Below are 14,189 nucleotides of genomic sequence, written 5' to 3'. Positions count from 1 at the left end.
ATCGCGGCCACCGAACCCGCTGATTGGCTCTACCTGTGGCCAATCGGTGCATGTGCGTTCCTCTGTTGGTGTATGCGCACCCTCACCAGCTGTCCCGTGAAACGATGTACAGGTAGGTCGTTTTGCGGGACAGAGCCTGTAGAAGTACGGCGGCTGGTCAGCAAGTGGTTAGGATTACTAGACTGAAAGTACTGAAGGACAATGAAAGCGGTGGGGATATTATAAAGCCATAGGACCAGCTTTCAGCACATAATGTAGTAATTTAATTTAAATTCCCCCCCTTGTCCACCTCTCAAAGCATGCCAATTGTATCTCTATTTCTCTATTTAGAAGAGAACATGCATGCCTACTGTGCCCATCCCAGAATTCCTGAGGGCCAAAGCAGGCTTGGCAATTGTTACATGGGGTGCAAGGAGGTTCGTAGCAAACTCACCGAGCCATGAACAGCAATGGCAGGCATTGATGGACAATTAACTATCTGCTATCATAAAAGGAACTGACTACCCCCAACATTAAAATTATAAACAGCAGCAGGTATTTTTTGTCTTTTCACAGTTCAGCTTTCAGGCAAAGGGGAGATTAACACTCATATACTGTTTATGGAGATTCATATAGAAATTATTGATCTCCATTAATACCCCACTACAAAATATGTTTGTTCATTAGAATAGCTGCAATTTATGAATTATTATATAACCAACCCCAGAATGGTCATAGTGGTTATATTTATAAAATAGCAATATAGAAACTATATTTCCCAGAAAAATCAACATAATAAGGTTGAATTCCATTTTTTAGTGAATAAATGCCTTAATTACTGACTTGCTTCATCATTTTTATTTATCTACCACAAAGCATTTTTTTAGACTGTTATTTCAGTAATATTGGCTGTCAAAAATGGTTCTAGCTGTGACTGTCCCCGCTATATCCCTTTCTTTAGAAGCTATTCAATTAGAACCATTTCCTTAATCTAGAGATCATGGCAAATTTATGGAAATTGGTTTTCTTTGACTTACCCTCATTTTTTTACAGGTTTGTTATTGTGGGTTTATTATAAGTATGCTTTTTTTTTTTTTTTTAAATTGTTTCTTCTATGGTACTAAAAGTGGAAGAGATGAATGTCTATTGATAGATCTTCCATCAGTACCATCTCTGCTGCTTGGATATGTAAGGAAAATACTTTGTAAGCTTTGATGTGTATTACATTGATTGTAAGGAGCTGTTCAATAATATGCATGTAACAGGATTAAAATCTTTGTTTCTGATTTCTATTACAGGCCTCATCTTCATTAAAAGAGAAACAAAAGTACGAGCCTCAGGCACCCAGGCAGGGGGTGTCATTGCCTGGATCGTATGGAGGGGCCCTGCCTGTTTCTTCAGCTCATGCATCCCTGGAGGGCAAGACCAACAGCAGCCACCAGGCCTTACTGCAGCACTTACTGCTAAAAGAACAGTTGCGACAACAAAAGATTTTAGCTACAGGTAATCCAAGATTCATCAAACGATTCTAAAAATGTTAAAGATGTTTCTTCTTTATGCAATCAATGTAACCATCAATGCAACCATGTGAACAGTGCAACCTACAGACCCTCATAGCACCTCATACTGTACCGTGTAATAAAAAAGATTGTCAAGGCAGTCTGTGATTTTAGGTCCCTTTAAATGAACCCACTGTAAACATTTTTTGGGTGCAGCCATGGCTGTCTGTCCCTGCAAATGCAAGTTATGTGGGTCCTCTGACAGCAGTACTTTTTAAGTCATTGACCTGGAATAATGCAGATCAGGAAAATAACAGAGTTCTTATCTGCACAGTTGTTCTTTGTCAGTGACTTAAGCCGGCCATAGACGGAGCTATTTTTTTGTTGCAGGAAAGAAAATTGCTTGATTCCCCCATCAACACATTCAGAATTGATGATGGAAGCCCTTTCATGGATCATGCGGGAGGGCAGGGGAAGCCATCCCCGCCAGGAGAACACAGTGATTACTGTTAGCAGCTATAATATCTGCTAGCAATAATTGCATGTAGAATCTGACAGGCTGGTTGTACCCAAGTTGATCAATCAGTTGATCAACTTGGGTACATTCAGCCTGCCCATACATCCTTCAAATCTCAGCCGGTCTGTGCTATTTGTGCCAAGATTCGAACTGTCATGACCAGCTTTTAATACTAAGTCTTGCTTTAAAAAATATATATATATCAGCACAAGGGACATTACTTGTCTTCAGTGAGATGTGTCCCTTGTGCTGCTGTGTCCTCCTTTTGCCAGAATCTTCCTCCACCCATCTGCTCTATTCATAGAAGCCATATTACAGTTTCTATGAATGAAACAGAATCTATGAATCGAGGGGTTGAACCCATCAATCAAACCATTTTTAGATTGTGTTTCATTCATGGAAGCTGTTAGAATACAGTGTCCCAGCGGGGACATAGGTTTGTGTGGATGAAGGAATCTGTTCCCATTGGCTGAATGAAAAAAAACGAACCATTAATGGCCAGCTTAACTGGCTTTTGATAAGCTTGACTCTAGGGTATGTTCTTTGTAAGTTCTCCCAGAGGCAAGGACTTTTATATCCTGAGACTATACACTCTGCAAAGCACTGCCTAATATTGGAACAATTTTAATATGAAAAATAAAATAAATTCAAAGCTAAAAAAAGCTTTTACTTTAGCTTCAGTTGCAACTAGTCTTGGAAAACCAAGGGAGGAAATCCTAAACATTGTGAGACTCTTTTTGGTAAACCACATCCGATGATTCTACTGTAAGCAGTCTTCCTCGGTTCTCATAATTTATTACCAAGTATAGTAAACTGTTTTTGAAACACTTAAGCTGTTCCTGAAAGAAAGGTTCTTTATCTTAAGTATTTTAATCCTAGTGTGCAATTATGTACTTTCTTAGTTTTATCATTACCGCTCCAAAATGATTGAGCAAAATGCCTTGAATGAATAGGACAGTGACTGTGTGAGAGAGATGCTGCGTCATGGAGTTCCTGCCAGCTTCCATATTAAATGTGTCCTTTCTATTATGTTAGGTTCACGGTGTGGGTCACATGTTTATAGCAGATCTGTTCAGAGACCACTTTGGTTCTCACATTGTCCTGTCATATTAAAAGATGTCAGTTTACACATGCTAGCCTGTAAATGTGTTTCGACACCTCCTAATGTCTGGTAATGTGTGATGAGCTTAAAGGGAATCTGTCAGGATACAAATATGGAACTTGACATAGATATCTTGTTTTTATTCTTTGCTTCAATGCTTCAGTCACTAAACTTTTGAACCTGTTAGAAGTATGACTTTGGGTTAAAGCTAAGAAACACTTCTGTAGAATATAAACATATTCAAAATATAATATAATATAATATACATTATTATAATATATTATAAATGTATATTTTATTTCATTGTATAAATTTCTGTTGCCCAGAAGAGGATTTCAGTTACATAGAGCTTAAAGCTATACAGTAAGGTCCCTACTTACAAGAGAGTTCCGTTCCGAGAGCTCGTTTGTAAGTCTAACTTGTTCATAAGTCCAACAAAGATCAGTGCTTACAGACAAAGGCAGTGTGTTCTGGTGGGGGGTGATCGCTGGGTTAAACAGAAAAATTGAGCAAACACGTTTGAATCTTTTAAAGTTCGTAACTCGAAGGTTCACATGTAGGGGACTTGCTGTATTAAAAAAATTTAATATATTGCAGTTTACCAGCTCTTAAATTAGAAGTATGGCCAAAGCTTTTTTGTCCCTACTTATCTTCTGGGTCTTCTAGGTCACAGAAGTGCATTTATTTCTGTACTCAACTGGACTAAAGCCCACTATTGGCTGAAATCACAGAGTTGGTCCAGGCTCTGCAAGAAACCCGCTAAGAGCCTGAGCCAGCTGTTCCTGCCCCCTCCACAGCCTGTTGCCCAGTGAGCGCAGAGAGTGGTGAATAACAGTCACCACTCTCTGCTCAGGAAGACCAAGAACTGAGAAATCTATGCATTTTTACTGGGCTTAGAGTTGGCAGGGGGCAGCTTTAGCATTGGACCGATGCTGTAGCCATTTAGGTGAGTATGTATATATTTTTTATTTTCTTACACTCTCCTTTAGATGTGGTGGCTGCATTAGTTTTATTTTATTTTTAACCTTCATTTTCACCTGGTGATTAAGCCAGTGACACTTGTCCTAGGGCAGGGGTGTCCAAACTATGGCCCTCCAGCTGTTCACGAACTACAATTCCCATCATGGCTAGTTATGTCTGTGAATATCAGAGATTTACAATGCCTCATGGGATGTGTAGCTCTGCAACAGCTGTAGGGCTGTAGTTTGGACACCCCTGTCCTAGGGTGTCTCCACTCTAGATGGAGGAACAACAAAGACACCGTTGGACAGCAGCATTGCTAGTTGGCAAAGATAGTGTTAGACTAGCAAATTTATATGGATTTGACAAACAAGTTGACTCTGAACTCTAGCTAACACATTTAAAGAAGTTACAGCAAGAGTTTTTTCCTTTTGGGATAAAAGTTTTTACATAAATGAATAGAAAATTACCATTGTAAGCACCCCTGTCAGTATTAAAGCAGAGTTCCACCCAAAATTGGAACTTCCGCTTTAAGTGCTCCTGACCCCCTGACATGCCACATTTGGCATGTTATTTTTTTGGGGGGCGGGGAGCAGGTACCTAGATTTCACAGGTACCTGCTCCCACTTCTGCTCGGACTGCCTAGGCGGCTCGAGTTCAAGTACTCCTCTCCCCCTCCCTCCCTGCAATCTTCTGGAACACGTCACAGGTCCCAGAAGATTGCCTGTCCATTCAGGACGCGCAGCGCGACTCACGCATTCGCAGTACACACCTGGCTGTGAAGCCGTAAGCTGTCACAGCCGAAAGCACACACTAGTGATGTCGAGGAGAAGAGGAAGAGAACAGAGGCTCCTGCCAGTCGCATCGCTGGGACATGTAAGTGTGTGTTTATTAAAAGTCAGCAGCTACACTTTTTGTAGCTGCTGACTTTTGATAAACTCAAAAATGGGTGGAGCTCCTCTTTAAAGTGGTTGTAAAGCCTAAGGGTTTGCTACCTTAATGCAATGTATGCATTAAGGTAAAAAATCTTCAGTGTTGCATGTGTCCCTCCTCACCCACCTTATTCTTACCTGGGTCCGATCCTGTTCTAGCACTGTGCATGGGAGCATCCGCTCTCCTGGCTCTGTCCCTCCTGGCTCTGTCCCTTCTGGCTCTGTCCCTTCTCACTATACAGATTGATAGCAGTATGAGCCATTGGCTCCCGTTGCTTTCAAATATATTCTGTGACAAGGGGGGGGGGCGGGGCTGAGCCGCCCTGTCTTTGTCACTGGACACAGACAATATGAGTGCCCCCATAGGAAGCAGCTTCCTTTAAGAGCACTTGCCAAAGAGGTGGAGCCCAGAGTGCTTGTGGGGGACCCGAGAGGCGGAGGATCAGGGCTGCCTTGAGCAACGCTAAGGCCTGGCCGTCGAGAGGCTGTAAATTTGCATGCGCTCAGTACCAAAAGGTTAAGTGGTTTGTCTTAACCCTCTAACTTCCGCTTTGTCCGAACAGTTTGACCTGTTAAAGGAATATGAAAAATATAAGACATACTGGGCAGATCACTGGAAAAATTAGGGGGAAAAAAAGCCTAAAAGAGAAAACTATTGCAGACCTAACATCTAAGGGTTTGTAAACTGCAAATCATTAATCTAGTTTTTGGGTTTAATACAAATGTAGGCCACTTTTATTGCATTGCCTCTATGACTGCAAATATTTGGGACCACACTGTTCTACCTGTGTACCACATCTAATATAATCCTGTATAATCTAATCTAATCTAATCACATGTGATATGTACTGTATATGGTATGTAAAATAACATTTTTGGGGGACAAAACCTGGACCTTTTTTAATTTGCATCTTGAAATGTGTTTATTGATTGCTTCCCTTTATTAAATTGTAGTTTTTAATTTTATTTTAGGTGGTGCTGCAATTCTTCATCAGTCTCCACTTACAGCAAAAGAGCGAGTTTCTCCAGCGGGCAGGGTGGCTCACAAACTGCCTCGGCACCGGCCCCTGCACAGAACACAATCGGCTCCGCTGCCTCACAGCACTTTGGCCCAGCTTGTCATTCAGCAGCAGCACCAGCAGTTTTTGGAGAAGCAGAAACAATATCAGCAACAAATCCAAATGAACAAAGTGAGCCCACTTTAACACACATACCTTTATGTGCATGCTAAGAATCCCTCGTAATGCAGTGCACTTTATACCTGTTACTGTGGCTCTTAATGGACTAATATACCTAACAAACATGTACCTGCGTACAAAATAACTACTAATATTTACCAGTGCTAATGCAGACATTTCCACCTCTGTACAAAACCTTCTGAATTTTGCTACTGTATTTAATAGAGTCTGGACAATATCAACTCAACTCATCCAACTGACATACTGTACTAAAATATTGCTTATAGCAGTACACTGCACAAATACATACATCATTACTAAATGAACCTGTATTTGCCCTTAGTAGGCTTAGTGGTCAGTTCATACTAACATTAAATTAAGTCAATACGTAGTTATTCGGGTATCTACTCAAATTATCAATGGCTGATAAAACCTGATCAAGTGGTAAATACGCAGTACAACTTGCTCCCAGTAATTAGTATAGGACATTACAATTATGTGCTGCTTTGTTGTACATCATTTTTATATTTTGTATATGGTATATGAGGGGTTTTTGGTTTACATATAACATTTTTACTTAAATGTCTGTTTATGTAGTCTTTTGAAACATTTCTACTGCCATACTATGGTTTTAATAAATCAAAGGATACCCCTTACTGCGAGAAATGCTGAGGCTGGAATTGCTGACTTCCTTCTGAAAATGAAGCTTGGCTGTCATTCTAATCCAATGGCTTCAATATTTCTGAGTCACTGACCCGGCACAGGAAAAGGCAAATTAAAGGAGAGGTTGGCAGTGGCAGCCATCATATCCCCTTTCATATTCCCTTTAACCCATGTTGTGCACTGAGGAACAGTTTCAGGTTTGGCAATATAAGATCGATTTTCTCTAGATTAGCCTGTGGGCTGAGGCAGAGAACATCAGTTCCCCCAACTATGCCCCTAAAAGGCAGGGATGCCAACTATTGTATTCGGCAACCACGGCATTTGCGTCTGCCTAGATTTAGTGGCACTGCTGAATATTGACTGCATCTGGTAGGGTGCAGTGACTTTTTGCATGATAATTTTCCACTTGGTCAATTTTTAAATTGACTTTTATGGAGTGATGGTGCTTGCAGGGCCTCCAATTAATTTGGTATGAATTTGATAAAAATTTGGGCCATCCTTTCCCCAGCCTTATCTTCTATGTCAGATTGGACCTATTTCTTATCACTAGTAATTAGGATGAGAAAGGTGATTTACTGTACTAAAGGAGCTGAGGATGTTCAAACAGTAAGATGCATGAATATGTAAATATAGACTTCAGTTATCCAATCATGATTGGGCATTCAAAGTGAGCAGGAATTAGCTTTTCACATGATGGGCAATTGGAGTGAATATTCACGTGATTTACATGAAAAGTTAGCTTTAGTAAATCAGCCCAATTAGGTAGCATTCTTCTTGAAACATCCCCCTGCCTGATGCGGCGATGAGAACCAACATAAAAACAATGAAAGATTGGTCTACTTTCTATGGAGAAATAGAATTTATCTATCACTGAACAGATAGTTTCCAACATCCAGTACATCATTCAGCACAAAATTATATTTATTTGATTTATTTATGTGTACAGATACTTGTAGCTATGTTTTTTTCATACTGGCATACATATATCAATTTTAAATGCACTTGCTGGTTACAATTTTTATTATTATTTATCATTTCTCTGTAGATAATCCTTAAATTGCATGTCCTTGTAAACAAACAAATGAGCATGACTTTTTTTTTTTTACTTGAACTTATAGTTACATAGTTAATACTATTGAAATACTTCAGCTGAATAAATGAATGCAGCATGTCCATAGTATACGATTCTTATTGATGCTTCTTCTGTTCCTGGATTTGATGTGTAGCACAGCTTAAAATTAGTGACATATGTTGGCCACTAGAGGGAGCTTGAAAATTCAACATTTAGATCATTAGAGATCTCAAAACTGCTTGTAATTTATTTTTTGGAATCCTGAATAGCCTGCATTTAAAGAAATGCTGCTAATCAATAATTAATATTATTTTTTTTACGTCACTATGCTATTTCACATTGCTTGCCACAGACCATTGTTAAAAGAAATTCAGCTGTATACAAATGTAAGTTTGTGATGATATTGATATATAGTGCATTGTTTTTTAACTTATGAAAGCGAGCAGAATTTTTGGTGTAGCAGTACTGGCATCAAAGATTTTGCACCATGACTTTTTTTAACCAATAAATTCTACATGAGTAAGTTTTCGTTTCATATGTGTATATTGCAGTGACAATAACATTATTTATGACATTTTGGGGTAACAATGAGGGTTATTTACTAAAACTGGAGACTTCAAATTCTGATGCATCTCCTTATTGAAACCAATTAGCTTCCTGGTTTTAGCCCACGTTCACATTGGTCTGTTTTGACATGCTTTTTGACATGTCAAATCACATGTCAAATCGGAACCAATTGCCAGCAATGGCACCGTTCGAATCGATGCAACGCTGACTTTGCGGCGCTGCACCGATTCCCAAAAGTAGTTTCTGCACTACTTTTGGCGACTTTGTGGGACGATTTCAATAGACATCTGTGCAGGAACCCCTACAGGTGTCTGTGAAATTGCCCCTGATGGCGGTTTGAAATTGTGTGAGTTCAGCTAAACTTTAAGCCGGCCTCAGTGTGAATCTAGGATTACTGTCAAAGCTTAATTGAACAAGCTGAAGTTAGAAGCTGATTGGCTACCATGCACAGCTGCACCAGATTCTGAGTGCACCGGCTTTAGTAAATCTCCCCCAGTATTTGCAGTCCCAATACTAGGAAATTCCTACCTACATCCGAGCCTGTACAAGAACCTATCAGTAATGTTTTTTACTCTGAAATGTCATTTTCTAAAGCAAAACTTTGAAGAAACATAATCAAGCATTATTAAACCCAAAAGCAAACATTTATTATATTGCAGCTTACTAATATTTAGATATGATGGCTGCATTTGTTCCCTCTTTTATTTTCATCTGGTAATCTAGCAATCAAGGGTGTTGCTTTACATAAACTCAAGCTCTCCTTTAGAATGTATCAGTTTACATGGATGAGACAAGCCACTTAACACTGGCAGGGATAATTAAAATGATGCACTTTTATTTACTCATGTACAACTTTTACCCCCCCCCCCTACTGACAATGCTGCTGATCACCAGGTGAAAACAGGTGAACAGAGTCAAAGAAAAAAAAACTGATGCAGTCACCACATCTATTGATTAGCAGGCTGCAATATAATACATCTTTGGTTTTGGGTTTAATACTGCTTTAAGAAAATATGGATCGGTGGGTATCAACGGACACATGTGGACATCCCATCCGATGCTATTCACTAAAAACCGATGGATGGGGATCCATTCCCCATCCATATGGCAGATTGGATGGCAGTCGGGTGTGAACATACAGGCGGACCTATTGGCATCCGACTGCCAATAGAGGAGAGTGGGGATCATTGGACAGGTTCCCCACTGAGCAGGCAGACTCCAACAGAGCCCGTCTCGTGTAGAAGGGTCTTATCTGAACCAAATATAGCTGATCTGTTTCTCTTCAAAGAACTACTGTTAAAGCCAAACTCTAGCTAAAACTTATTTGTGAAAGTCCTCATATAGTCAGGTCATGGTAAAGCTAAGAGTAGCTAGTCACATTCAGCTGGATTTTTTGTTCAATGTTGAAGACATTTCGTAGGTCATCCAAGCCACTTCTTCAGTTCCAATGAGTGTAAGGAACATAGTCAGCATGTACATCCACACAGATAGCAGGGACTTTGATCCAATCATCATGGAATGTGCAGATGCTGGTTGTCCAAAAAACAGGATGGGAAGTGTGAAAGTTGTGGATGGTTAAGATTTCAAACTGACATTTTTCTTCATTTAAATTTCCATCATTGCACACGGCAATTCCTTGCCCCCATTTCCCTAATTTCAGTGTATCTGGCATAGATGCACAGTCTGAACTAGTAACATAGAAAACTGGAAAACTCCCTAAAATGTCTGCTGTCTGTGGGCCAGTGTTATTTCTGTTGGTTGGTCCTTCAGGGCCACGGCTCTTCACACTGAGAAAATTACGTCTTCTGTACTTCACATTGAACTGAAAGACGTCTATGGGAGAGGAAATAGACAGTGCTGAGGGAGTGAAGGCCTCATTGTTTTTAAAATATGAAAGCTCTGACGCACTGTGCATGGGCTTGTAGTACCCAGAGGGAATGCATATTCCAAGTGTGACAACACTGCTCCTCCTAAGCAGCTTGAGTAGCCTTGCTACCCTTACAAAGGAAGTTGAAACAGAGGTTAAAAGAAGCAATATTGGGTGAATACTTTAAAAAGAACAAGTATCCTGCAACAAGTGCATGGTAGGTAAAGATTTCAAGATTTTAATTAGGATTTAAATCCATTTTTCGGCACCCCCTAAATATAAATTTACTGTGACCTGATTTGGCCATTTTTAACTGAATTGTATGATGATCACCAAACTCGGGGGAATGGATATTTTCAGCTGTCCACTATTGCTTCCTCTAAAATAAGCTGACCTCTCCATCAGATTATGCCAACATACTGGACCATAGTTTTATGTCTATGATCAACTTTATTGCTTGCTTTAAGGCAAATCTGTCACATGCACGGTTAGATAACTTTGAAGTTTAAGAAACTTTTCAAAAATGGAAGGAATTCTGATCAATTTCTATTCTTGGAGAGAGACCTATTTATATGCACAGATCAAGACTTCCTCTTTTGTTTGTTCTATGTATTTCTGTCCAGCAGTCCCAACAGTAAGTCGTGTTGATGGTCTCTTTTATTCTAGTTACACACACATACGTTATACAGTCCGAAATAGAAAAGATGTTAAGATCTAATCCAAAGACAAGTGTAAATACTATCAAGTTATGACTATTCCCGTTGTCCAAAGAAAAGCAATGGAGATGATTTACTAAAATTGAAAAGCAAGGGGGATTAAAGAAGGTGTGTGGAAACCAGCCAGTCCTTAGCTTGATATACTTACCCACCAGTCTGCTAACAAACCAAAATAAACCAGTCTAACAAAATAGGTTAAAAACAGGGGTTTATTTAACACACATTTGCAAACGCATGTATAAGCTGCAAGGCCAACAACAAGGCACCCTGTGTATCTTGCAGTCCTAACACTTCCTAACACTACTCATCCTGAGTGTCTGAGTGTCTCCACAATGGAAGCACATGAATGTTGATGGATAGATGGATGGATGTATGGATGGATGGGAAACAGGTGGGCTTGGAGATGGCCCAATCCTCCCCCAACCTGCTCCCATCCATGATTGGTAATGAAAAACGAATGGCTATGTAGTAGCCACAGGGTGCAAACTAAAGGTGATCAGCTAGGAAACACACACCCCCATCCCTTTAATATAGATGGTGAAGACAAAAGAGGACTTTGAATGAGACACCCGTCTGTAAAGCAAGCGTCTCCATCCCAGATAATGTACAAAAAATGGGCAGTTTTGGGACTTTGGATGAGACACCGGCGATCACTGATCAGTGTTTCCAGCCCTGTATATAACAAAATTGAAAAGCAGGGGAGATTGAATTGTATGATGATCACCTTGTCTATTGTTCATTATAGACTGCACTAGACACACCAGACTGACTAATCTCGGGGGAATGGATATTTTCAGCTGTCCACTATTGTTTCCTCTGAAATAAACTGACCTCTCCATCAGATTATGCCAACATACTGGACCATAGTGTTATGTCTATGGTCAGCTTTATTGCCTGCTTTAAGGCAAATCTGTCACATGCACGGTTAGATAACTTTGAAGTTTAAGAAACTCGTCATAAATGGAAGGAATTCTGATCAATTTCTATTCTTGGAGAGAGACCTATTTATATGCACAGATCAAGACTTCCTATTTTGTTTGTTCTATGTATTTCTGTCCAGCAGTCTCAACAGTAAGTCGCGTTGATGGTCTCTTTTATTCTAGTTACACACACATACGTTATACAGTCCAAAGTAGAAAAGATGTTAAGATCTAATCCAAAGACAAGTGTAAATACTATCAAGTTATGACTATTCCCATTGTCCAAAGAAAAGCAATGGAGATGATTTACTAAAACTGGAGAGTGCAAAATTTGGTGCAGCTCTGCATAGAAAACAATCAGCTTCCAGGTTTTTTTTGTCAAAGCTTAATTGAACAAGCTGAAGTCAGAAGCTGATTGGCTACCATGCACAGCTGCACTAGGTTTTGCACTTTGCAGTTTCAGTAAATCAACCCTGATGTTTTATAAAGCATAGGCTGGCCATACATTATACAATTTTCTGTACAATTTTTTTGAAATTTACCTTCAACTATGTAGTACAAAGGCCTGCCTTTTTAAAAGAACAAATATGCCATACTTACCTGCTCTGTGTGGTGTTGCACAGAGCAGCCCTATCCTCCTCTACTTGGGTCCTTCGCCAGTGCTCTGGGCCCCTCCCCCTTGCCGATTGCCCTCATAGCAAGTTGTTTGCTATGGGGGCCTCATGTGTGCTCACTCCTGAGCTGGCTCACTGTGTCCATAAAACACAGAAACCATGGCTTAGCCTTGCCCCCCACTTCCACCTCACTGGCTCTGATTGACAACAGTGGGAATCAATGGCTCCTGCTGTTGCATCTCAGCCAATGAGGAAGGAGAGCCTCAGGTTTTGTGCACATTGCTAGATCGAGATTGGGTAAAAAGGTAAAAAACTTTCAGCCTTTACAACCACTTTAACCACTTGCTGACCGGACCATAGCCGAATGACGGCTACAGCGCGGTCGGCTTATTCTGGAAGGGCGTACAATGATGTCCTCCCAGAATCGCGCTCTCTGCGCCCCCCTGGAGCGAGCACACAGGAGTGTCCATGCTCCCTGGGTTCATGAGACCCGGCGCATCACCGATCATGGTAAAGGGCCAATGACAGAGGCCCTTTACTACGTGATCGCTCCGTCCAATGACGGAGCGATCAGTTGTCAATAAACCGGCCCATGTCCTGTTCAGTTTTCTCCTCTCCTTGCATGCTGTACACAGCGATCGGTACAGCATGCGAGGAGAAGAGGGAGACCCCAACGCTGCTCACCCCTGCCTCTTCTATGCCTCAATCATGCCCATCTGTGCCTAATCCATGCCTCAATCATGCCCATCCATGCCTCAATCAGGCCCATCCGTGCCTCAATCATGCCCATCTGTGCCTCATCAGTGTCTCAATCATGCCCATCTGTGCCTCAATCATGCCTTAATCATGCCCATCCATGCCTCAATCATGCCCATCTGTGCCGTATCTGTGCTTCATTTATCCCTCATTCATGCCAATCTGTGCCTCATTTGTGCCTCAGTCATGCCAATATGTGCCTCATCTGTGCCTCAATCATGCCCATGCCTACCTCAATCATGCCTCATTCATGCCACTATGTGCCTTGTCAATGCCTCATTCATGCCCATATGTGCCTCTTTAATGCCCATCTGTGCCACATCCATGCCTCATCTGTCCCATCCATGCCTTATCCGTGCTCACCCATGCCACATCAATGCTCACCCATGCCACATCAGTCCTCATTCATGCCACATCTGTGCCACATCAGTGCTCATCCGTGCCACATCTATACCACATCAGTGATCATCCCTGCCACATCAGTGCTCATCCATGCCACATCCATGCCACATCAGTGCTCATCCCTGCCACATCAGTGCTCATCTGTGCCACATCCATGCCACATCATTGTTCATCAGTGCCACATCAGTGCTCATCAATGGCACATCTGTGCCATGTCAGTGCTCATCTGTGCCACATCCATGCCACATCAGTGCCCACCCATGCGACATCAGTGCTCATCCATGCAACATCCATGCCACATTAGTGCTCATCTGTGCCTCATCCATGCCACATCCATGCTAATGCATGCCACATCCATGCCGCATCAGTGCTTATCCGTGCCACATCAGTGTTCATCCATGCCATGTCGATGCTCATCAGTACCACATCCATGCCTCATCAGTGC

General features: G+C 41.2%; 1 protein-coding gene across 1 annotated transcript in view; it reads left to right on the top strand.

Annotated features, from left to right (window-relative positions):
- LOC309556060 (histone deacetylase 9-like) overlaps nt 1–14,189 on the top strand; it is an 861,320-nt gene that overhangs the window by 739,932 nt on the left and 107,199 nt on the right. Inside the window, exons 12-13 of the mRNA XM_082258372.1 lie at nt 1,278–1,482; nt 5,962–6,179. Coding sequence (XP_082114498.1) covers nt 1,278–1,482; nt 5,962–6,179 — 423 coding nt within the window. The remainder of the gene's footprint in view (nt 1–1,277; nt 1,483–5,961; nt 6,180–14,189) is intronic.

This window comes from Pelophylax lessonae (assembly GCF_965119305.1).
Source record: "Pelophylax lessonae genome assembly, chromosome: 5".
Taxonomy (NCBI): domain Eukaryota; kingdom Metazoa; phylum Chordata; class Amphibia; order Anura; family Ranidae; genus Pelophylax; species Pelophylax lessonae.
This window is presented reverse-complemented; position numbering and strand designations above follow the sequence as displayed.